Source organism: Pectinophora gossypiella, chromosome 3 (assembly GCF_024362695.1).
Source record: "Pectinophora gossypiella chromosome 3, ilPecGoss1.1, whole genome shotgun sequence".
NCBI classification, from domain to species: Eukaryota; Metazoa; Arthropoda; class Insecta; order Lepidoptera; family Gelechiidae; genus Pectinophora; species Pectinophora gossypiella.
Genome location: NC_065406.1, coordinates 6,881,319 through 6,908,263, shown reverse-complemented (window position 1 = coordinate 6,908,263; position 26,945 = coordinate 6,881,319). Strand labels below are relative to the sequence as shown.

Here is a 26,945-nt window from a genome sequence, read left to right as displayed (position 1 = left end):
TTCATTCAAACTATGGTTGTTAGTGTAAATAAAATTTACTGTTTGTATAATAAAGACACATCTGTTAACAATTACAACAACGTCACTACGAAAATTTCAACCTTTTGCAGCATAAACGTTTATCACAGATTTATTTGCGCGTCGATTTATATTCCCAACTACCTGGAAAAAACAATAAATATTTGTAAAATACTCAAAATTATCATACAAACAAATTAAACATTTACTCACAATTGTCACAAAAAAAAATAAGTATAAGTAAGGAAAAAAGCTCCTCATTGACAAAAGTAAAAAAAATACATTCATACTGTGTATTTTTTTTTATACAATATTATATTATCCTTCTCTTTGGTTTTATAAGAAGGTAGAAGTAGATAAGTGATTCTCAGTAATTTTTTTAGGCTCATTCATTATGAGACGCGTGCTTCAAGGAAGGTCAAGGACCTTTACTTAAGCAAAAAAAAATGTTATAAACTTATGGATTAACATGTATTGTCATTGTAATTGAATGAAAGGTCGTACATATGATCGGTGTTAGTGATGCAGTATTTACAGAAAACTATTATCGTTTCGTTTATTTCAATTTCCACTAAAATTCGCGAATCATTGCGAAAACTGAAAGGTTTCCTATTATCATATTCCATGATATGTGTAGATGCTTCCTTATAAATACTTCCACGTAGACAGAGGCAGTACCGGGAATTTCCATGATAACCGGGAATTCGTATGAAACTGGCCAACCCACGGTACCAGCTTTATATTTATGTTGCTTTGAATTTGTATTATTAGGTTACATACAAATATTTGAAAATAGTGTAGGTAAGTACTTAGTCCTAAAAAAAGGATAAAAATAAATTGTTGCCAACATACCGTCGTGCGCGCGCCTACTCAGCCTTCGTGCGCACAGGCAGTGTCTCGGCCGACGTCCTGCTGAAGGTCTCCTGCATGTCGGCCTGCACCTTATCGATCAGTTCGCCGATATTCTCCTTGTTGACGCCTTCCGTCTCCACCAGCGGCATTATAGTTACTATAACTTCACCTAGAATTATATAAATCATCTATGATTTATACTTATAATATTTTCTTGTTCTTTTGCTCTAATGTCATTTTTTTGCAATAGGTAACATGATCAAACATCATTTTAGCTACCTATCTACTAGTATTGTTTTTCATTTGCTGAACAAAAACATATTTTAGTTACAGCACACAAAAGGACAAACACAAATCTAGACATTAGCGGGTAATTTATCCCGATCGTCTTCGACGACAAACGCATAGAAGACTCACACAACCCAGTTTTCAACATTTTAAAGAATCCAAGGCCATTGAGTTATCTTTACGATAACCTACGAACATGGGCATGTGTTCTAGGACGACAGTTTTATATACTCTTTAAAGAATTTATATATAATTATATACACCTAGATATATACGTTTTGTTGTTGTAATTATGAATGCTGTGTGTACCTGTAATTGGAGCACATATACAAAAACTAATTTAAGACTTGCATTTTATAACTTTATAATATGTGTACTGTTGGTATAATAATATCTACCTATCTAAATTAATAAATAAATAAAAATAATAAAATCCTGGAAATGAATACCGTTACAGCATACAAGCTGAAACATACTGAAGTGTTCAACGTCCAGGCACGTCCAGGCATCACAAGCCAAGAGAAGGTACAAACTATATTAGCACATGATATTACTAGTCTCAGATTACATCAAAGCGAACACTCGTATTTCTGTTGTTACAACAAATCTTCTAATCAATTAATCCACAGTGCATTTCACAAAACACGTGTAAAGTAACTGATAACGAAATAAATATAAATTGCTGCGTGATGTAATATTTTGTTGTTTACAATCCATTAATCTCGGTTTTTTAAATTATCATCAAGGTTGTAAAGCCAGGTTTAGCAATCAGAATAGAAAGCGTCGGTTATTCCATCTATTTCTACCATAGTATTTCCCCCAGGGAAAATAGATTTCCATTCATTTCTACTACTCTAATACTAAATGCTTTGCAATTTCAATGTACTTAGTGATGACACTTAGTCTTCGACGGTACATAACCAAATAACATGTTCTGATAATGTAGCAGAGATGGATGGAAATCTGTTCCCCTGGGGGAAATATTATGCTGGAAATAGATGGAATAACCGGAAAGCGTGAGTTAAATTGACCATTGATTTAGATATACATTCAACAGTCTGAATACAATCTACTTCAGAGATGTGTTTTATTCGAAATTATTGCAATCATATTCTACCAGTCATGTTTACTTGCGAACCTTGTGGTTTGAACCCTTAAAAACACGCCTTTAGTTACTGGATTCACCAACAGGTTGTCCCTAGCACTTATTTACGTGTTTCACACACGTTATTTTTACATCTGCACCTGACCTTTATAAATCATATTGACGGTAGATTATTTTAATGGTTTATTGTAAGCATGCCCGTTGAGGACACAAAAGACTATATTATGAAGCATCAGACAAATGACCATTAGGTATACAAACCTACACGCAAACAGATCCAATCATTACTTACATGGACAAAGGTTGGATGAAAGCGTAGTTCCGGTTCGAGTAAATTATACATAATATTATTGTTATCTAGTTTACCTACTATCTGACTTTTACTAAACAGCGATAAATAGCTCCGGGTGACTAGTTATCGTTTTATAATCTACCTAGCCACGACCTTGGACCAAAACCCAAAAGTTCAATGAGATAAAATACCTGTAAGTACCTAATTAAAATATTAAGTACTTAGGTGTATTAAATTGCGATATTTGATGCGCCTCGCTATGAAATGCTCGAAAAATAGTTCAATAACTTTTATAAAAAGCCATAGAGTATCAAAGAGAATACTCGTAATAGAGCTAAGGTACATTAAGCTGCTAGTCCCGGCTACTACTTGCGTGGTCGTTAATTGAACCACGTCAATAGAGGCCCTGTAATAACCCTGAAACCAGGGTTGGTGCGGTTAGTCACCTACCTTACAACCCAGATGACAGAAGAAGAAATAATACATACTAAGTATTCTCTATCTCGCTCGGTCTGCGATTGTTGAAGTTAAGCAACTTTCGCAAAGGCCGATCATAGGATGGGTGACCCCAAAAAAAAGTTTTCATCTCGAGCTCCTCCGTGCTTCGGAAGGCACGTTAAGCCGTTGGTCCCGGTTGCATTAGCAGTCGTTAATAACCACCAATCCGCACTGGGCCCGCGCGCCGCGTGGTGGTTTAAGGCCCGATCACCCTATCCATCCATAGGGAAGGCCCGTGCCCCAGCAGTGGGGACGTTAATGGGCTGGTGAGGAAAATGACATTATAGGAATGTAATGTCACACCTGATCCGAATCGCCGTCGCTTGGAGTCGAGGAAGTGGTACTTGGAGACGACGACGGGCTGTATCGGCGCGCGCGCATCCATCGCCACATGGAACGCGCCCTTCCTGAACGGCAGCAGCTTGTCACCGGAATGCCGTGTGCCTTCGGGGAATAGCAGTAGTTTGCGCTGTAACACGATTATAGTACAAATTATATTACAAATTAAATAGGTAAGTTCATTAAATAATTAAATTACTTTATCTTAAGTGTAATTTTCAGTATGTAGGATTGGATATCGACCATTACAGACGGCGACAATACGGTCCTAATGGCTACGGCTAGCGAAGGTTCCCCTCGAACTAGATATTATTTAGTCGTGAGCTTGTATATATGTGTTAGTGACATCGTAACGAAACTAGTGGTTAGAGCGTTAGTATCTACTTAGTGTAAAGTAATTCAAAATTTTCATGCCTGATCAATAGAAAATTTTCAAATAAAAGTACCCATACAACCCAAGTAGTAGTAGGTAGTACTCATAAACCAAGAATGTGCTAACGATATGTAACACTGATAACATCAGTAATTGCTAACATTAGTACTGGTGAACTCAGCTCGACTTTCAAGAGTTCACACTGCGAAGTATTGTATGGGTCAACTCGATATTGCTATTAGAAAAACGCTTTTAAACTTTACACGTGTTTTTTTTTTATACATAAATTTTACAAAAAATAGATCCAATAATTGTAAAAATAACGTTGGGTCTGTAGTTCATCTCCACATTGCCATCTACTTATTTTTTTATTTTTTACCCTGACGCCATGTTTGATGAGGTTGGATCTCCACCTCACAACCCACACGATAGAAGGAGGATTTTTGGCGAACGTAGCCTCTCAATGGAATATCCCAATCGACTATACATATAGTATAAAATAATGTTTATCGAGTATATAGTATGAAAATTCATGATTTTCTGATATACTATTGCAACATATTAACCAACATTTTCTGACACTGCGCTTTCAAGAGACTCAAAATCTTATAGGTACATAAGTGCAATGTAGCTTCAACACCCACAGCACCCTATAATTGTTCCTACAAATCAAATGTCGCATACTAAAATAATATAGAAATAGGGTCTATTTCTCTTTGTATTTTCCAATCGTTTACGTTTTTCAATGTAAAATGTGCGTGTTTCTATAAATAACAATATTATCCACACTAAGCGAACGCCTATCGAACCGATCACACAGTAAGTTACACATGGCAAATTGACTTTGATAAACGTACTCAGTGAAGCCATTCATAAAAGTAGAGTTAGGTATTTCAAAGTTATGATTATGGCTGACCATTTGAACCGGTTGGTTTGTTATGTACCGTATCATTTTAAGTTCGTACCAAAGTAATATGTTATTACAAAATGTTATGTTACAAAATGTTATTTATTTATATAAGTAAGTAATTCCATTATATAATTAGTTCGTTCGTTTTACGGCTAATAGCCGGGACCAACCGCTTAACGTACCCTCCGAAGCACGGAATCATATTACTTTTTTGGACAATCAGGGGGGTTAAAGTGGCCACATGGAAGCAATTCATCTATGTAAGCAATATTGCAATTTGTAAGTGCGCAATGCAAACAAATGTCAAATTGCAATATTGCTTACATGAATTGCTCCTTTTAACACCCCAGTCATCTGGGGTGTTAAAAGGGCTACATATAAGGCTATATATAAGGGATTCAAGCCTGCAATGTTTTTACGAAACAAAGGACAGTCACACAAAGCGATTTCAACAATGTCCCCATCGGGAATCGAACCCGGACTTCCAGATCGTTAGCCCAACTCTCTAACCTCTAGACCGGGGCGGACTGTGCCCAGCAGCGGGACGTATGTAGGCTGTTTATGTTATGACATGTATATACGAGGGTTGTTCCGAAAATTAAACAGACTACTACTTTACGAAATATTAGCCTATTTATTAAATAAATAAATAAAATGTCAGAAATATTATGAAACACAGTTGGTATCACCCTTGACAAAGACTTATTAAGTAGGTAGATACGTAAATACCTATGCCGTCGATGTACAATAGCGTATGCGCACAAAGTCACAAAATCGATAACTCGTCAAGGACGAATATGTAAACTCATATTTTTTATTATTACCTTGTGTCTGAATCACAGGAAAACAAAAATACATCTATATACATAAAGCGTACAATAGGCCTAGTACCTTATTGCTAATCAAAATATAAATTATAATTCGGAATAAGCATATTCCATAGTATTCTTATACAGAGGTGGGAGGAGTGTGAATAAAAAGTAATACTATCTAACTCTACTACTATACTGTACTATATATACATATATATATTGACTACGTCTATCATATGCGGAGGTACATAAACATAGGTACATGTGTAGTCAAAGGCATTAAGACGTGGCTAAACGACTTTTGACTCTACTAAAGGAATTATGTATATTATGCAAATCAGTGTTTGCTCAGTATAATAATCAACAAAACATAATGTATCCACCAGCACACCTTTGTCGGCGGCTCAAAGCTCTTACTCATACGTAGTGTTTATTAACTTACATACAGACAAATATCTGAGCCAACCGGAAACCAGCAAAGTTATGGTGTTTAACTGAATAGTATATAAGATACAGGTATTGCTGTATTGGTCAATATTAGTTTCCGGCACTCTGTTTATATAAGTAAGTAACTAAATACAAAGTACAAATCATATTGAACCTTGTACGGAAAGCAAAGATCACGATGATACCTAAAGTTCACGTCCACGTAATAATCACAGAATTATGCGCAATTTGTAGATACATTAACGACGAAGCAAATTGTTTTATTTTAGGTTTGTGCGTATGACCTCTCTACATAGATGGGTCACACGCAGATACGCAGATCTTACTAATATTATAAATGTGAAAGTTTGGATGTTTGTTACTCTTTCACGCAAAAACTACTGAATGAATTTTAATGAAACTTTACAATAATGTATATAGCTTATATATCAGAATAACACATAGGCTACAATTTATAAAGATATTGTGTGAATTGTTAAAAATGTGACGATAAATAGGAAAGTAAGTAGGAAAAATCTACCAAATCGAGCACGCGAGCAATTCTGGCGTGCGCAAACAAAAAAACTGTTACTGTGTGTTATGTAATGTATGATAATATGGAAGTGTTTATCTTAAATAGTCCTACAAAAAAGCCAGGCCCTATTCATAGGAATAGGGCTGTGTAGTGATTGTTCTATATACGATTTATTTTTAATTATTAAATTTAGAGTCTATACCCTAAATTTAATCATTTAAAAAATCGGAAATTCTTACCGCGGAAACCGAAATCCACGCGGACGAAGTCGCGGCCGGCCGCTAGTTTAAAACAAAATTATCTGATCACGATTTTATAAGAAAATATTTACAAGAGAGAACATTAAATTTTACGTTGCGTGTACCTACTATAACATAGAACGTAATCTTTTGCTCGAGGAAAAACTTCAAGCCTAGCCTAGCCCACCTTTTATCAGTATTACGTTCAGTCAAACAATGACGTAAGTAATAATATTACTTAGAGCGGTAAATTGAAAATTCCGTCGAAATTACGACGAGACTTTTTGCTACATAATATCACTACAGGAAAACGGAAAACTAATTGTTATACTAACGTGGTTAAGGCAATGCTATAGACTGACTTTCGACACCGCTTATTCACATGGATCGATTGACTTTGACACCATTCAGTAAATACGTGAACGGAATAACAAAACGAAACAGCCTATATACGTCTGGAAAATATATAGAGCGTATTTCACATTGGTATTCCAACACGTGACATTTCTGAGCTAATAAGCCAACCCAGTAGCAGTTTCTATAAACTTTTTATTTATTCGTCAAAAACAAATTACACGGTTATCAAATTTCTGTCCTATCTACAGCAGTTGTCAATTAGTCGGCCCCTGACTTATCCGGGAGCTAAATACATTAAAGGTGCACATTATTCTAGCCGCATTTCCTCGCTGCACGGCAATGGACAACCATTGCGCCAAGACAATTCGGCACGGAGGTCAACGCCGCTCTCTCTTACCTTAACCTTAGCCTCTATAAACGAACAGTCTCTTCTAGGCCTCAAATCACAATGGAGCTCCAAAAACGAACAACCCGACCCGAAATTATGTTGGTAATTAAATCTGTATAAGCGTATATTATTTAGCAGGATAACTGAATAGTAAATCTCGATATTGTCTGAGATTCGCAATTGACTCATACATCAGGTCAAAGTCCAGACGATCATTGAATACAATACAGTACTACGGTCGACTTGACACTTAAAGCAATTTAAGCGTACGGCTACTTTCCCGGCGACAATGTTAATAAACATAAATACCTAAATATTTTACTGTGGGCGATATGATTGTTAGGCGATATATATCTGATAGAGATTTAAGTGGTTTTATAACATTCCGTCCGTAAATTTAATCGAAATACATTTATCACAGAACAGTGTTACGTTATTCAAAACACTGAATAAATAAAAGCGTTTCTAATAGATTTTTTAATGAGCAAAAACTTTGTTTAACTCATTATAACTTTTTTTCGTTCAGAATGAATAATACTCGCCTTAGCAGTAACTTTAAAAATGCGCTAACTTTGGTCATTTAACAAATTTTAGTCAAACAAGTCTGAAGTCTGAACACGATTTTAAAATGTGTCATCCATTGCTTTTCGATTTGTCACACTAATCCATAACGTAGGTACCGTAAACTCTTGGCGAAAACGAAAACATAAACCTTGTTAAATAATAAAATACCGATTGGGTCTATTTGATGCTACGTGAAATACATAAACACAATATATACGTCCTACTGCCGAGCATAACTTTGCTCTATCAACTGGTGAGGATAGGTACGAAGCATACTCCATCACGCTGCTCCAATGCGGCAACTTACTCGTTGTAGGGAAAGCTCACAAATGCATACCTTATGTTCTCTGACTGCTGTAGTTTGCTTGTTGAGAGCGTCGCGGGCAGATTGCGCCCCCCTGTCGATATATACCGTGCCCCATAGCCATGCCGCTGTGCCGAATGGAACCAGGTATTGTAGCGACCGCTTCGACACCACTGTACACCGCTCCATCAACGGCCATAGTACTGCCAATACTGGAAAAAAATACTACTTGTAGCCGACAAATAATACGAGCTTAAGTACCTATAACCTGGGAATACAGAGGACTTTCTCACTGTCTGAAACTAATAGCATAATATTTGACAGGAGACATGCAAAAGAGTGATAGGATTTTTGCTTGAATAAGTCTAGCTCGGAGAATTGCAAAGCTGAAGTGGCAGTGGGCAGGACACATAGCGAGGAGAACCGATGGCCGCTGGGGCGGAAGGGTTCTGGAATGGCGACCACGTGTCGGACGACGCTCAGGGGGTAGGCCCGCTACAAGGTGGACCGACGATCTGGTGAAGGTCGCGGGAAGCCGTTGGATGCGGGCAGCGCGGGACCGATCGTCGTGGAGATCCTTGGGGGAGGCCTATGCCCAGCAGTGGGCGTCGTACGGCTGATGATGATGATGATGAAGTCTATCAATAATAATATAATTAAGTATGTAAATATTTGCACACCTGCTTGCAAGTTGAATACATGCACTGTTTTACTTAGAATAAGATCTTTAACTTTGTGTTCTTGCAAATGAATGATTGATTATGATTTGGAAACGAATGTAAAATATTACTTGATTCTTTTTCCACTGACCAACCATTTGAGTTTCATTCTAGAACAGACAATATTATTGACTTCCCAATTATTATCGTAGCATCGATTTTACCGTGAAGTTACCGCGTGGGAACTATTAAAGTCAAGATAACGTAATTCTTATCTGGGACATTAGGAAATCAAATGTATGCTTTGATTTCCTAATGTCACTAGTTGATGCATCGTAATAAATAACTTTATGATAATTTTACTCACTTACTCTTAACTTTACACCTGTTGTAGTTTTCATAAATACTTCGAAATATTTTTCAATTATTTATATTATTTATAGAAACATATGTGAAAAATATGGGGACATTGTCGAAATCACTTTGTGAGACTGTCCTTTGTTTGGTAAGGGCTTTTCAGGCTTGAATCACCTGATTGTCCGAAAAAGTAAGATGATTCCGTGCTTCGGAAGGCACGTTAAGCCGTTGGTCCCGGCTATTAGCCGTAACACCTCCACCAACCCGCAGTGGAGCAGCGTGGTGGAGTATGCTCCATACCCCCTCCGGTTGATTGAGGGGAGGCCTGTGCCCAGCAGTGGGACGTATATAGGCAGTTTATGTATGTGAAAAATCTATAATTTATTATCGCATAACGAAAAGCTACAGCTATTGTGATTCTTTATGCGATGTTTACATCTATTTTAGGAATTGGGTTCTAAATTAACACTTATGTATATACATATATATCACACAAAATGAATAAGTAAGCAATATCATTCAATGACCTTAGGAACAAAGACATTAATTAGGTAAGGTAAATGCTTACATTTGTAATAATTTAAAAACAATTAACTTAAAACTCAAAGAGCAAAAAACAGGATTAGGTATATACTTATTAAAACTTTATTTCTGTCTCATGTTTATCAGGGACGCATTAAGGGAGCGCCAAAAATCACGCGCTCATTAAAATTATGCGACCTAACTACATACAACTCCAGGCCCTTGTGTCTTATCCTCGAGTTCGAAGTGCAGATGGCATTGGAAGCTTCTGTCAAAAATCTTGTATCTGTTAACATTTCTCAGGTTTGATATACGGAGCCCCGAATAACCGGGATACACGGTAGGACAGCTGAACGATGTAATGATGACATGAGTTATAAACCCGGCGATCGTCCCCAAAAGAAAATATTGCAGTTACGAGTACATGACCAACTTGACGGCGTCGCTACGGTAACATTTCTCTAACGTAATATGCCTTGTAACACAAATATATTTAATTGCACCAAAATATAAGGAAATATTTACAAAAGACTCTTAACTAGGTACAAAAGGAGAGGAAGTATGTAAAAATTAAAAGATTGCGGATGCAAACTAAAAGTACAACTTACCAAGAAATACATGCACAATAACAAATAAATACATAACATACATTTATAAATACATACATAAATAATATTCCTATATAAATAGTAAACACAAAATTCAACTCAAGAGCCACAGAATATAAACCACACCACAACACACTTCATTACAAACACAAAACCATTTACAATATTAAAAAGGGAAACAAAAAGTACCTAAATTCACTATAAAAAAAATATAAAAACATAGCACACACTACACTACACTACACACACACACACACATACACACTTTAGTATTATATCTACAGACGGAGAAACGTTTTACTTTCACTCAAAATAACACTCATCGACGTCCGCCTGCTAACGACTGACGATTGCTTTAAATGGTCATTTAAGAATTTTCCAAACTCTATTTCTATACTTTGTAGCGTAAGTTGATCTTTTACCGAGATGAACTTGCGACGTTTTCCCACACTTCGGTCTCCCTTCTGCAGTCTCCCTAGAGGATTATACTTAATTCATTAACGAGTCAGTGTAAAAACTACACAACAAAACACCTTGCGTTAAAGAGGTTGCAACTTGTTAGGCGCTTATGTCTACTTAGCGATTTGTAGAAATAGGTACAATTGCCACTTAGCTAGGACTTAAGCCTTTAGTAACCATAAATAGTTACACCGTCCTGATCTACCTAAGAAGAGATTCATAACGAAAAAAAGAAATTTTGCTCCTAAGTTTACTAATGAGGGACTTTCCAGGCTCATAAACTGCCTATATACGTCCCACTGCTGGGCACAGGCCTCCCCTCAATCAACCGGAGGGGGTATGGAGCATACTCCACCACGCTGCTCCACTGCGGATTCGTGGAGGTGTTTTTACGGCTAATAGCCGGGACCAACGGCTTAACGTGCCCTCCGAAGCACGAAATCATCTTACTTTTTCTGACAATCAGGTGATTCAAGCCTGAAAAGTCCTTACCAAACAAAGGACAGTCTCACAAAGTGATTTCGACAATGTCCCCATCGGGAATCGAACCCGGACCTCCAGATCGTGAGCCTAACACTCTAACCATTAGACCACGGAGGCTTGTTCCAGGCTACATTCTCCAAAAAAAATAGATAACGCTGTAAAGATTTGCCTTCGTTTAGCCTTCTAATATCATGGACGTATGCATCTTTCATCTTTGTTTTTGGATATAAATGATGACCCTTGTTATTACACCCAGGCACAAAACATCTTCCACCCATTATTATTCTGATCAGAACAAAGAGAAGCAATAGGTGATCATTCTATACATATCTGATCCAAATATCAAGCAATAATTATTTTTATGCATGCCTCTGCCATTAGATTATATTTTTGAATAATTATGCACCCCGAGCGATTAGAAAATAGTTAATTATCACGTTAAAACTGAACACCGCCATCTGTATTATTTTTTGGAGAACATAGCCTGGGAAGTGCCTCGTTGTATTTTTATGTAAATATTTCATTGGCCCCGATTCCTGCAGACACCGCCTAATTTTATTTTAAGTTATATCCGTCATTTTCATATCCGTCGAAAAGGAAAGGGACGGATGATTCACAGCTCTTAATTTTAGGAAGAATGAGTAAATGAATGAATAACCCGGGCGAATCAAAAGGTACGTCGCTGGTATGCAATCCGTTTGACGTGCTGTCTACTTAACTGTGTCGGGTTATTGACGGATGTAAAATTTTTAGACGGTTGGTTTAGATTTGTGCTTAAAATTGACGTGTGTTCCATAAATTTTATGCTTGTCGATTACCCGTCCCTTTCCTTTTCGGCGGATAAGAAAATGACAGATATAACTTAAAATAAAATTAGATGGTATTTACAGGAATTAGCACCATTGTGTGCTTTCATTTATCAATTCATCTTTTCACATCGATACAATTAGCATGCATAAACGAATTATCTAATAACACCAACTCTCAACAAAACAACGAATTATTGTTTTCCTCGATAATACACATACTGCGTAATACACTATAATACAATGTTTACAGAAACACGGAATAATACTAGTTATTGAAATTAAGAACTTATACTGGGTGTTAGTGACATCGTAACGAAAACTTTGAGAGATGAATCAGGCCATGATTTTGAGTTGATATCAAGTGGAATTTTCCGTCGCAAACGTATGGAACGGAAAATAATTAAAAAAAAAACTAAAAAGAAACGTGAATTTTGCGACGGAAAATTACACTTGATATTAACTCAGAATCATGGTCTGAATCATCCCCCTGAGTATTCGTTACGATGTCACTAAAACCCTGTATATTTATTAATTACTGATTGAATAAATAAAGTTCTAAAATCCTTAAATAAACGAAGGGTATGGAACTGTGTGGGTTTGTTGATGAGATGACTCACCGTAGAAGTCGAAGCCGCTCTGATGGTTCAGCAGTATGACGTTTTTGTTTTTTTTTTTTGTTTTTTGACGTGACTTATTGTAGATTTGCCGCAGATGGCATTAACTACTTGGCCGGACAAATGGGGAGCGCTGAAGGCTCAAGCAGTATGACGGCTCCCCTGGACTTGTTCACGTTCTCGGGTTATTATTGAAGGTTATTGCTACGTGGGTTGGTTAACTCACCGTAGAGCTCGAGGTTGCTCTGATGGCTGAACAGTGTGACGGCACCCCTGGAGTTGTCCACATCCTTGGGTTATTATTGAGGGTTAGTGCTACGTGGGTTGGTTGATGACTCACCGTAGAGGTCGAGGCCGCTCTGATGGTTGAGCAGTATGACGGCCCCCCTGGAGTTGTCCACGTTCTCCAGCCCCCGCACAGTCCACCGCATGCCCAGCATCCGTGACGTCACCCGCAGCAGCGCCGCTGGGATTCTATATTACAAAAATATATCCTTTAACAGTTTCAAGGACGCAGGTTACGGATCATTGAATTTTCATTCTTCTTCTTCTATCGTGTGGATGACCAACCTCATCAAACCTGGTGTCAAGGTTATTATTGAGTAACGTCTACGTACCTACTTACATTAGGAAAAGACAGCCCCTACCCCTAACACTTAACCCCTAGCCCTTGCACACATTTTTACTTGCCTCAACGTTTTTGAAACCTGTCGTTTTCGAATACGTTTCATTATCCGTGCACAGGCGAGATACTCGGGAGCCAAATTACATCAACAGTGACCCCTTATTATTATAGCATAATAATAAAAACACTTCCACGATAAACTTTATTTCTAGAACAGACATTTAGTTACCTACAATACAATAGATAAACTATTATATATAATATATATAATATTATTATTATTTATTATTATATGTATATATTATTTTTATTACATAATTTATTTTCATTACGATTAAACCTCTACACAGAGGTTTAAATGCCAAATTATAGATACCTAAGGCCATATCAACTCTAGTTTTTATCGAACTGTTATCGAATGTCAGCTGTGGTCTTCTGATAATTAAACCAATTTTCTATAGTATAGCATTCAATGTTTTTTTGAAGAAATAAAAGCGAAACTGTATTATTTAACTGTACTTATAAATTCAATTTACATTTAATTATAAATAATCCATTATAACTCATTTTATTAACTTACTACAATAATAATGTAGATTACGAATATTACGTATTATTAACTCGGCAACAACAAAATTGTACGAGTATGTACCTACTTATACCTAGTGTTTTTTTTTTTGTGAAAGTATAATAATTTATCATATCACACATCATTGTAAAAAAAAACAAAGCAGCATTGTTTAGTATAGCATGCGACCAAACAATGCCTTGACGATACTTAAATTCACTTTACAATAGTAACAATGTGGTATTCATCATCACCAGCCCATTAACGTCCCCACTGCTGGGGCACGGGCCTTCCCTATGGATGGCTAGGGAGATCGGGCCTTAAACCATCACGCGGGCCCAGTGCGGATTGGTGGTTATTAACGACTGCTAATGCAGCCGGGACCAACGGCTTAACGTGCCTTCCGAAGCACGGAGGAGCTCGAGATGAAAACTGTTTTTTTGTGGTCACCCATCCTATGACCGGCCTTTTGCGGAAGTTGCTTAACTTCAACAATCGCAGACCGAGCGCGTTTACCGCTGCGCCACCGAGCTCCTCAACAATGTGGTATTACCGTGATAGATTTGATGTGTAACTGAATCAAAAGCAACCGGAGTAGACAGAGGCGCACTTCAAGCTACGATTGACTTTCGTGCTATACAATGAAAGCGCTCGTTGATGTCTTTTATATGACACTTTATTTTATTTACTTACCCTATTTCGCGTGGTTGCAAATATATGTTAATAATAATAATTGACTTGGGAAGCATGGGTACATTCTTTCCATTATTAATGGTAATAATAATTATAAGTCCAAAGAAAATGAGATAGATTTTTGATCACTTTAGACGGGCTATTGATCTCTAGGTTAGCATTTTTGTAAACTCTTTCTTTTTTTCTTTTCCTTTGTTCTTTTGCATGCGGTGCTCACCGTTAATTAGTTACGCAATTAGATATAATGATTTAAATGTATATGAATATATTGTAACTGTTGGTGTGCCAAATAAATAAATAAAGAAATAAAATGAAATGGAATAACACACTTAATACATTATAGAATAGATTAAAAAAATAAATGAAAAAGATTTCTTCGCAATGGTTTTTATTCTGATTATTTACTTAGATATTTTATAATCAAAGCGATCGATTTCAAATATTGCTGGGTAAAGTAAATGTAACGAAAAAATTGTATTTAGTCTACGTTCAAATAACGAATGACATACTTACTTACTTAAATTTAAATCTATATATTACCTATTCTAGCTTACATATACATACATAATATATCTCGCCTGTATATCGTCGATTTTACGTGCACGTCACGAAGCACTGAAAATATACCTAGGTACCACTTATATATATCCTAAAGCACGTATATACAGATTCAATTTATTCCACAATTCAATTTATTGTGATATTGTTTTACGCCACGATTTACGAGTTTGATAACGGCGAACCTAATCATTGCTTTTGTGTACTCCCATGTGGCTGGCGAAACCAAACTTTGTCTTGTGCATCGAGAACAATAGAGCCGTCCGTCACTATTGTACGTTTTGGATTCGGAACGAGTCTTCCGCATGTGATGCTTTATATCCAGGGTCACAAGTCGAGCTTCTGCGAAGCGTTCTGCACCTTTTCGGACTTTAACATTCCGATCGCCATTCCAGTCTCATCTCAGCAAGTTCCTCCCAACGTTTGGGCATAGAATAAGGAATAATCATCTCGAGCTCCTCCGTGCTTCGGAAGGCACATTAAGCCGTTGGTCCCGGCTCCATTAGCGGTCGTTAATAACTATCAATCCGCACTGGGCCCGCGTGATGGTTTAAGGCCCGATCTCCCTATCCATCCATAGGGAAGGCCGTGCCCCAGCAGTGGGGACGTTAATGGGCTGATGATGATGACTACGTCACGTCCTCGTAGCGCAGATACTGCCCCACTGCTTGCGTTTCTCAATCACCGAACAGAAGACGGACTTAGGGAGTCTACAGTCTTCCATGCGCTGGACGTGCCCGCACCACCCCAGTTGGCATCGCACCTAACGGTGTGGTGCACCTTATGTATAGCCCAAATACTAATTGGTATAGATAGATATTCTGTGGATGTCGTAAGAGGCAACTAACAGAGTGTAACAAAGGACGGGCAGTTGTCCTATTCTATTGTTTAAAATATAATAGGTCAACTACATGTGTGTCATGCATGTATGTGAGATTGCTACTTAGCAATATATTGTACTCTCGATTTCTTTTTTTTCTGTAACTTTCTATATGTGTGTGTGTGCAATGAAGTATTTGTTATATTATGTTATGTATGTGTGTATAAGTACATATTTAGCATTATGATAGTAAACCTACTAACTGATTAGTACTTATTTATTTATTTAACAGTTAAGTTTTTTTTTTTGCTTTTTCTTCCGCTTTTGTATGTCAGGTATTATCTCAGTATTATAAATACAGGTAAATCGTCCCATTCAAAATGCATAAGCTTATATAATTTGACAAATAACCTTCCCATGCATTGTATGTTTTACAGGGAACGAAATATTTTATTTATTTTATTTTGTTTAGGGAGCTATAGTTTATTGTTTACATAAAAAATAATTAAAAGCACGTCACTTGTATTATAGTGAGATATTATATCATTAAGTGCTTAGAATTCTGTCCCAACTTTCTTTTTCACATTTACTCTATTTACCACATTGCACTTCATAATACCTACTGGTAACCACGCAAGGGAATATGGCTATACTCTCTATCGATATATGAACTCAATAATCCATACATATCCACCAAATATCTTACAATTTATGGCTGTTTAAATTCAAGATCAAACTGTACGTGGCATAAGAAAATACAGGAAAGAATTGCATGACGAAAAGCCTTTTACGACGAATGTAAACATGCGACCTTCATGAAAGTCTCAGTCACGCGAGTCAAAGATGGCCTAGGCTCAGACCAAATACCTACGGAATATTTATGACACTGCAGAGAATATACTCCTAACTCACTTGGTTATTACATTACAAACATATTTATTGCATAATAAGTGTTTTAGAAAAGGTTACCTAGTTACTGAAGTTTCCTTTTAAGCAACAACGTGACACAACGAAAACTGCATTATTTCAGGCTAAGTAACTTGATTGTCCGAAATGAAGATGATTCCGTTTTCGGAAGGCGCGTTAAGCCATTGGTCCCAGTTATTTACTATATGTTTACTTAAATGTGTAGGTTCACCAGCCATATCAACCGTATCAAGTTATATCAAGGGCCTGTGGTGGCTAATACCAGGGATAAAGCCAGTCATTGAACTTACAACTCACATGCACATAAGAATATTAATATGATATTAACTCAGAATCATGGTCTGAGTCATCCCCCTCAGTATTCGTTATGATGTCACTAACACTAACACCCTGTATGTATTGAAGGAAGCGTCTTGCGTTAACTACCTACCTACTACAGTCTAAAAATGAAGGGAGACGTATGAACTGTCAGTATTAGGAGGTCCTTTTTTACTTTCTCTTAAGGGAGTTTTAGGCATTAAATATTTTAGTATCGCTTTCATGACAAGCAGAGAGAACCATTCATACAAAAGTCGGCTGACTTCTACTTACACTATTGAATACTTATTATAGAATAATATTATACTAGTTTGGTTATAGGACATTACAGGTTGATCACCTAATTGTCCGAAAGAAAGATGATCCGTGCTTCGGTTGGTCCCGGTTACTACTTACTGGTGTAAGTTACATGAGCCATGTCAGGGGCCTTTGGCGGCTCAATAGTAACCCTGACACCAGGGTTGATGAGGTTGGTAATCCACCTCACAACCCACACGATGGAAGAAGAAGATAGAATAAATAAGTAATTAATTTGGGTACTTACAATGCATTTTTAGGGTCGAAAGGTTTAATTAACATCAATGGAATTGGTGCCGTCGCAAATATTAGTGATAGAACCACGAATAATGTGAACTGCAACAATAAAACAAGAAAATCAACACAATCCTTTTTCATGTCGGAACCCAGGATCCTTTTGGATCCTTTTTCATGCCGGAACCCAATTTTTCACGAAAAAATAATATGAAGTTCGCCACCAAACTTGACACATTTTGATATTCACCCAAAAGGGTTATTTTTATGTATAGCAATAAAAAAATACATATTTATCTAAGTACCTAATTATATCGTTTACACAAGCAGATGTAGAGTGTGCATTTATGCTACACACTTCTACCTACACCTTCGGGGATACGGGCATGATGCTGTTATGTTATATGCTCAAAATAGAAAACGTAATCTGAACGAATTAAAAAAAAATCTTACTAAGTACCATTCGACTTTCTTTACTCAGTATTTCTACAACCAGACGATTTGCATACAATTCCATACCGGTCTACTCTCTAATACCTAACCGGTTTTTTACAGCCACAAATTACTGGCCCAAGTGAAGTTTACCTACCCATTTCAAAACAAAGAACAATGTAAACAGATTACCCTAATGTAAAGTTAAATATACCCAAGGGAATCAACCAGTTAAAGTTTATTCGTATTTCATGCCATAACTGGTGTTTTTTTTTTATTTCAACGTTTAAAAGTCTTGGTAATTGACCCCTGACTTTTATTCAAATGCTTCATTTCGCACTTTAAGGCTCTATTACACTATCTATAAGATTTCGAGGGATGGTTTAGGTTTAGGTTTGCCCGATTTCGCTATAGTTACACTAATTAGGACTCTCTCATTTGTGATTTTTGAGATTTAGTAAGTGGTAATTACCTTGTCCAACGCCTATCAGTGGCTGTGCATCATGGCAATGCCGCTAGTGTAATGGGTTCGTTTGGACCACGTCAGACTCAGAACATTTAAGCGTCTAGTTGAATGTGACAAAGTTGAGACGTATGTTTCTGATTATTTGTCAAATTGAAATATTTTATAATTATATTTTCTTATTAACATGCATACTTAAACTCTCGCCTATTTCCCACCGAGGTAAGCAGAGATTATAGAATTCCATTTGCTTCGATCCTAACGCACTTCTTCTTCTTCACTTTTTTGCTTATTCAATTCACAATAATAAATTATTATTATTAAAATTTTAAAAAAGTAAGTTCCGCTTAAATTTTGTAAGGATATAAAATAATTGGTTACCTTTACATAATATCTGGTGATAGAGCTGATTGTCAGTAATATTATAAAGAGCGCCATGGCGCACCCAAGCACCACGTTGAAAGCCGTCATTTTCACCGACCTATCTGCGTAAGCACATGTATATTCCTGAAAATAAAACATATTGATATAGCATAATATCGCATAGGTACTTACTTAGGTCTCTGCTGGATAAGGAGGAAAGAAAAAAAAACGCGTTCAGCTGCATTACATCACAGTAGGTCTAAAAAGGTTAAAGCAATTTGTTTGAAAATTGACATCGAGCACTTATTTTTTTGTGCGCAAATGTCATATTGCTATGGGCCTTTTATTTAAGACCGCAAGTGACCCCAAGTCATGTGGTACTTCTGACGTCATCTCTATCATGATCATGTTGGAATATGTGTGTATACAGGGTGTTAGTGACATCGTAACGAAAACTTTGAGCGATGATTCAGACCATGATTCTGAGTTGATATCAAGTGGAATTTTCCGTCGCAAAAGTATGGATAGGAAAATAATTAAAAAAGACACAAAAAAAATCATGAATTTTTTGACAGGAAATTCCACTTGATATCAACTCAGAATCATGGTCTGAATCATCCCCCTCAATATTCGTTACGGTGTCACTAACACCCATACCTACTTGTATGGCTACCGTATGTACTTGTCCTGGGTGTAAGTGACATCGTAACGAATACTGAGAGGGATGATTCAGCTGATTATTCTGAGTTAATATCAAGTGGAATTTTCCATCGCAAATGTCGTGTATAGAATTGAAAATAATTTTTAAAAACTAAAAAAAATACATGATTTTTGCGACGGAAAAATCCACTTGATATCGACTCAGAATCATGGTCTGACTCATCCCTCAAAGTTTCCGTTACGATGTCACTAACACCCTTTATAGGCGATATATGCTAGTAACTGTGCACACAGTTTATCAAATCCATGGCTACAAGTTAGGTTTTTCTTCTTATGACTTATTCAACATGATAGGAATAACCGGCGTGAGTTTATTTAGTTTATTAATTTTGAGCTCTAATAAAGGACCGTCATACTTGGCGATAATATTGACACAAGTTAATATCTACATAAGTATTGTATCTGTTTGCCTATCGCGTTGACTGATCAGCTGCGTTCAAAGTATGCTTACACAAATAGCTACAGATAGAACTAAACTTTCCAGGGTCATAAGATCACAGAGACTCAATCGTACACAATCATAATATATATACCTACCAGATCTTGAATAATATTTATGCTTTACAAATGTATAAAGATATTATCCGTACCGCGTTAGATATATAAGTATGTAAGTAAGTACTCAAGATTTTTTCAGCCGTCGATAGGTATCTAGGTATAAACTTAGCTCATCGGTTACCATTCTATAATGGTAATCGATGAGATTCAGCTCGCCTAACTGAAAGCTCGGTGAAGTGTTGGTACTCAGTTCATCCTGTGATGGATGTACCTCTGATTAGCCCAATTGGGAACATTTTCGTGAGTTTATATTATGTTTCACCGGGCGCTAATGTGCCGCCTAATTTTTTAGGAAATTTTGTCATATATGTATACCGCACTAAACTTTTGTTACGTGACTAATCGTAGATTTGCCTCGAATGGCAGTCACTACTTTACCAGCAAAACTTCGGCAAGTCTTCATTTATCCATACAACAATCAACAGCATTAAAACATGCCAAGAGTCTCAATATTCGAAAGCACAGACTGCCAGTATCCGCTGGTAAATAAAGGTCCTCAGAAAGCTATCAGATAAGGTGGTCAATGCCCACTCCCAATCCCGATGACGTCAATATTGCCCTCGTTTATTTACTCACCACAATAATGTGAATTATGTCCTTATTTCACATAGATAAGTATCACATTATGACAGTAGGCGGAACAGCGCACTAGTGCCTGTATAAAACCCCTATAAAACCAAAGGACCAAGAAGTATCCTATCAATCTAATTGCGAGATAAAAAAACATGTTAAAGGAGGAAGTCTTCCTCCTCTCGGAATAGGTACTTACCCACCTAAATAAATAACAGATAACGCTCAGGTAAAGAAGATCTCTACTGTGCACTTAGTAATTTCTACCTGACCCAATAGGACATAATTGTGTATTATCATACTTTATTGTTGTTTTTTACACGTACTTACATGATTACATTAATTAATTAATTATGATAAGTGTGCAAATTTTAAAACAATGATAATGTCTCGACTTTGCACTTCAATTCTAAAAAATCTTATGCATTTATTTTATTTTTAAACTGCATTACAATTTAACTTAGGTACTTATAATTTACTATTTCTCCGCCTGCTATTTTTTTTGTGCGCATTGACTTCGAGTTCGATTATACCCCGCACGGACTTAGGTCCGTCTCTGGAAATTTGTGGTAAGACCAATTCCTTCATTTCGTAACTGGGACAAAAAGACTCAGGTAAGTAAGTAATAAAAAGGACTAATTTATCTAGGTACGTACCTACTTGTTCTCTTGCGATTTGTGACTCTACCCTACCCTAATGAAGATTAAGAGTGGTTTTATAACAACCTACCTAACTACCTATGTAAGTATACGAAAATAAGAAACATATTGCATTACAATGCAATCAATCAAATTTCAGCGAAGAAACAAAAAAGTACTTACCAATGATTTTGTCATTTATACCTATGTGACTCGGTTTCCCGAAAAGTGCAAGTAAGTCATCATCTCTACTCTTGTCGGTGTAGCATCCTCCATGCTACTTTTAAGGGAAAAATAGAGCAGTGGTTTCCCTCTTACCTTCTGCCCAAGTAAGTACGAGTAGTTTTTTTTTTACAACGCCTTTCCATTCATTTCATTTATTTATTTGCGTCATGTACATTATAAAAAGTTCTTAAAGTTAATAATAGTATTAGTACATAACCCTATTATTTAGGGCATCGCAAATTGACATCGTAATTGTATAAGTATTCATAACAAAAAAAAGAGAGAAATGTCATTAAACTAGCATGCACAAATAATTATTAATAGCATTGTTAACATAAAAGATGTCAAGTAAAAACAATAATTTTAATTAAAATAATAAATAAGAAGGTCTTAGTATGCAAGTCACGATCACATAAAAAATCGTTTATGTTATAATAACATTTATCCCGCAATAAGGATTTCAAATGATGGCGGAAAGAAGATTCCTTGATGGCCGCTTTAATGATATTTGGAATTTTATTATAAATTTTGAATAGTAATGTGAATAGGCACTTTTTCAGTAAACATGTTGTATGGTCGACCACAAGTAAGATAGAGATCAAACGCTTGTCTATTTTCCAAAATTTAAAAAATATACGTCCGTTAATCACATACTTAAGTATAGGTATATAATAACACATATTTACAAAAACAAATTGTTATTTACGTGCCCGTAGATGGAAATGGCCGAGGATGTTCAGATAACCAACACACCTAGCGATGACAAAAACTTATCTTGCTGATAAGCGGATCCTGTGCCTATCCGTTTCAACGGTTATAGGTTTATTTTTGTGACCTTTGAATACTGTGTCGAAATTATTATAAGCTTTACTAATCACCCAGTGACGTACAACCTCGACACATTGTTTAATCTTCTTATTATTATATTAAGTATTAATCAAGTACTTATTATATTAAGTACTCTACCATAAAAAATAACATGTTGTTTTTTCGACGTTCTCGAGAGAAAATTAAGTAAACTGTTCTTTATATAGGTATACAGGTAAGTAAATAAAGTTCAAACAATTATAATTAAAGTTTAAATATTCATTTTAATAAATAATTATTTAAATATATCTTAATTACATAGTGCTTGGTTTCGATAAAATCTTTTATTTTCCTTTACATACCTACCTACATTTTATAGAAAAGCAAAGTATTTTATTGATTCCAACTAGGTATGTACTGTGATATAAACGATTGATGCACTTAAGTTGCAACATGCACGCAAAGAATGCAACTAAGCACATGGAGAAGGGCATGATTTCAAAGATTTAGATTCAATTAAGTATAGGTATATATACCTACCTATACCTAATTCAATTGAAAATGGGTCATCTCCTAACCCGCAAATACGCGCTGAACATACATGGGGGTATTTTTGGTAGGAATAAGCCCGTCCATCTAATTTTTCATTTTGAACGTGAACCTCTGGGCCAGCCTATACTTTATAAGTAGGTAGATAAGTACACCTTCCTATGCTATGTTACAAAGTGTCGAAAACAAAGCTAACATATTAATTCAACGGAAGTCATTCAACGGAAATTTTCATCTAAGTACATAAACTCACAATCGTACTATCCGTAATGGTATGAGCAGAGCCAAAAGTCGTTACCTAGTAGGAGGAAAACTTCAACAGCAACTGATTTATATAGGCCAATAAACAACAACAGGATCATCATGGATTACCGTGCACTCAGCGTGCAAGTTCGATTCCTGAACTGTGGACGAGATAAGGATAACCTAGCGACCGTAATCAGAAAGTATCGCGCGCAAATAACGCATCCATTAGCCGATAAATATACCTATAGTCGATTGAACAAAGGTGACTTTATGAACCAGCCAATATTCTTGTAACTATGGCCATAATTTTACTTAGGTATTATTGAAAAATATTTCTACGTTTTACAGGGATAGGACAGTCACAGACCTGTGGTTTACCGGCTTGTTTCTCTAACGGGGAGCACCGCCGGTTCGAATCCCGGTACAGGACTTACAACAACGAATTATTATTTTTTTCACTAACAGCAGTTTTCACTAACACTGTTAGCTCGACCATTATAAATGGCATTATAAACGGCGACTTATCACATTGGTCTAACAAAAGCCCGGTGATGTGTGGGTACTTAGTTCATACTAGCTTTTGCCCGCGACTTCGTCCGCGTGGCGTGTTATGAAAGAGAGATCTTTGTGTGTGTGGGAGTGCATATCAAATTTCAAGCATCTAACTTATGCATTTAGATTTCTTCATACAATTTTTTTTCCCGCATACAGCCATAACTAAACTCTATATTTACTAAGGTATGCATGCATGCTAGATTGAAAACATCTATCTTACGCGGTTTCGATTTTTCATACAAATGTTTCTTCCCGCTAACTCCCGTTTCCGTGGGAATTTTGCAATATCCTGTTGCAACTAAGCTTTAATTTAACTAAGGTACCTGCATGCCAAATTTCAAGCGTCTAACTTAAGCGGTTTAGATTTTTCATACAAAAGGATTTTCCCGCTAATTCCCGTTCCCGTGGGAATTCCGGGAATTCCTTTCTTAGTGCACCTCTACAATACCTAAGCTACGTCCCTTCCAAATTTCAAGTGCCTACATTTAGCCGTTTAGGCTGTGCGTTGATATGTCAGTCAGTCAGTTTCTCCTTTTATATATTTAATATATAAGAAGATTACGATTGATATACCTCTGACTACCCCAATTGGGTAGTTTTCTATTTAAGTAAGTACCAAATAAAGACAGATCTAATGGTGACAAAAAACGTTTCCTTTTTTGTCTATTTAACTTATTTATTAAAGAAAGTATAAAAATAAATGCGACATTTTGACACGATTTTCTACGACGTAAATACCAATTCCATAGTAATTTCGTGTTTTGGATTTTAGTAAAAAGTGATTTGACTAGTTGGAAACTAGTCTATTGGAATATATTTTGCGGGGTTATGTTATAAATAGGTACTTATTTATAATTTATCTCTAGATAAATTAAGAGGAAAGAGCTGAAAATAAGAAAAGCGTAGATGAGATTGCCTTACAGTGCAGAGGTGTCTCAGTACAACATGGACTTACTAAGAGTATGTATTCACCTACTGCCTACATCAATAGAATAATAGATATAGTAGCCGGGACCGACTGCTTAACGTGCCTTCCGAAGCACGGATCAACGTGATCAAGCGATCAGCCTGCCATGTATGACACGATCTACGGACCACAAAGTGTCTTTTGTGAAAGTCTCCACCGGGATTCAAACCCGGGACCTCCGGATCGTGAGCCCAAAGCGCAACCACTGGATCACGGAGATCGTTAACAACTGAATGAGAGGTTTACATCTTTACGCTTTGGTTAAGGTGCCTACATATACTAATTTATACCCGTTTAATTAAATAAGACTAATTATTTAACATCTATTTAATACACCTTTTGGGTCAAAGTATGTACCGGTTGTTGTTTGCAGATTAGGTGGGCACATAAATGCATACATTCAAAAACATTTAGAATTGCATTATTCTACATTTAGGTAGGCACACTAAACAAGATTGCTGATCACATGAAAATATTTTTTTTATTCGAGTAGGTATCTCCTATAATGCATTTTTATTACTTATAATGAATGCACTTAGGTGGTTAGTTACCTACAGCGCAGGTCGAACTTCATGTGTTGGTGGGGGCGATTCGGCCAGTCCTTCGGAACTGGATCGAGTGCCCCGGCGCACCCACCTACCACCTCACGCTGATCCTCACCGGGCATCACCCATGCCGAGTATCTGTTTGGGGTGGTCAGGAGGGAGCCAAACGCAGAATGCCACCACTGTGTGGGCGGCATAGTGGACACGGCACGACACATGCGCGAGGAGTGCCCCGCTTGGGCGGTCCCTCGCGCTGCCGTGTCCACAGAAATAGGGGCTGACCTCTCGCTGCCGGCCATGGTTAGGGCCATGAGCGGCAGCGAGCAGGCCTGGAGAGCGGTCGCCACCTTCGCGGACATGACTATGTCCGCGAAGGAAACGGCGGAGAGGGAGCGGGAAGACTCTGTCGACTCGCTCCCGATTCGCCGCAGGCGACCGGGAAGGCTGCGACGGGCGTACTTGGTCGCAATCGACCAAGCGCCGCCTTGACGGAGACCTGTGGACGGTGGTCGGGGGACCGCCGTCCACAACATAGGTCTCGTGCTGTAGGGCTCCCCAAGTGTTCCGGGCAGCCCTCGGCGGAGGGGGAGGCGCTTGAGGCGCTCCCATGGGCGCTGGGCCCCAAAGGGCATCCGCCGGCGGGGACGCGGTTGTGTGCAATTGCGTTCCCGTATCCCCGCCACAGGGCGGCAAGGAGGAACACCGTTGAGTTTTAGTGGGTATACCGGGTGGCGACACCCGGGGAGTCCCACATAACCACGTCGTCGTCCCCGGGCGGCGTGGTATGCGTAATGCATTTCCCAAAGTTAAAAAAAAAAAATGTCGAACTTCATGTGTCTACGTTTTACATGCTGCCATAACCATTTAAAACTTTTAGAACTTTTATGAAAAGTGAACCGGAAATTCCCTAGGTCAGGTACCTACTTACTTAAAAAGTTTCAAAAACAAAAAAATATTTACCAAGGGCGTTGAAATGTTTAGTATCGAAACTTGATAGAAATCATAATCTCTTAATGCGTAGGTACACATTACTCAATTTTTTATTAAATCAAACACTAATCACATCTATATCAGGTATAAGAGTAAATACTCACTTGTTCACATAAACTAGGAATATATCCCTTATCACTTGGGTAATCACCGGTATGGGTAGTTAGTCACACAATTTATATCGTTGGTAAAACGCGATCTGTCAGACGGTGGAGACACGTGCGTCCGGCGCGCGAGCCCTCGACACACAACGCTTGTTTATGTACTGTCCTACCCGCGATACTCCTCTACGCCTCTATCATAACACTGAGAATGACGACATCTGACTCACATTACATGCACTCGCCGTGTCAGCCCTCAATTAGCGATATGGATGCTTACGTCATTTACTAAAACAGACCATCGTACTCAAACATTTGCTTAGTGCAATTGGATCTTCAGCCTGAACACACCTGTATTTGCGCAG

General features: G+C 37.3%; 1 protein-coding gene across 3 annotated transcripts; it reads right to left on the bottom strand.

Annotated features, from left to right (window-relative positions):
* Positions 1 to 16: 16 nt before the first annotated feature.
* Positions 17 to 26,748, bottom strand: LOC126381772 (1-acyl-sn-glycerol-3-phosphate acyltransferase alpha). 3 transcript variants are annotated; one of them, XM_050031249.1, is made up of 8 exons: positions 26,584 to 26,748; positions 19,128 to 19,253; positions 17,865 to 17,953; positions 13,152 to 13,285; positions 8,334 to 8,512; positions 3,357 to 3,522; positions 871 to 1,039; positions 17 to 162 (listed from the first exon to the last, which is right to left on the bottom strand). In XM_050031249.1, exons 2-7 carry the CDS (start codon positions 19,215 to 19,217, stop codon positions 885 to 887), a joined length of 813 nt encoding a protein of 270 aa, XP_049887206.1. In that variant the 5' UTR covers positions 19,218 to 19,253; positions 26,584 to 26,748; the 3' UTR covers positions 17 to 162; positions 871 to 884. The 3 variants fall into 3 exon arrangements, with proteins under 3 accessions (XP_049887206.1, XP_049887203.1, XP_049887205.1); XM_050031246.1 differs by lacking the exon at positions 26,584 to 26,748 and adding an exon at positions 26,450 to 26,533; XM_050031248.1 differs by lacking the exon at positions 26,584 to 26,748 and adding an exon at positions 26,450 to 26,533 and having other exon boundaries at positions 17 to 158.
* Positions 26,749 to 26,945: the final 197 nt, after the last annotated feature.

What these genes read in the sequence shown, in the direction of transcription:
- LOC126381772 (XM_050031246.1), bottom strand. Translation starts at nt 26,518, where the DNA reads ATGTGTACCTACGCATTAAGAGATTATGATTTCTATCAAGTTTCGATA. An exon ending in TCACCAGATATTATGTAAAG is followed by an intron (nt 17,954 to 19,127) that starts GTAACCAATTAT and finishes TTATTGTTGCAG; the next exon opens with TTCACATTATTCGTGGTTCT. An exon ending in GCGACGGCGATTCGGATCAG is followed by an intron (nt 1,040 to 3,356) that starts GTGTGACATTAC and finishes ATATAATTCTAG; the next exon opens with GTGAAGTTATAGTAACTATA.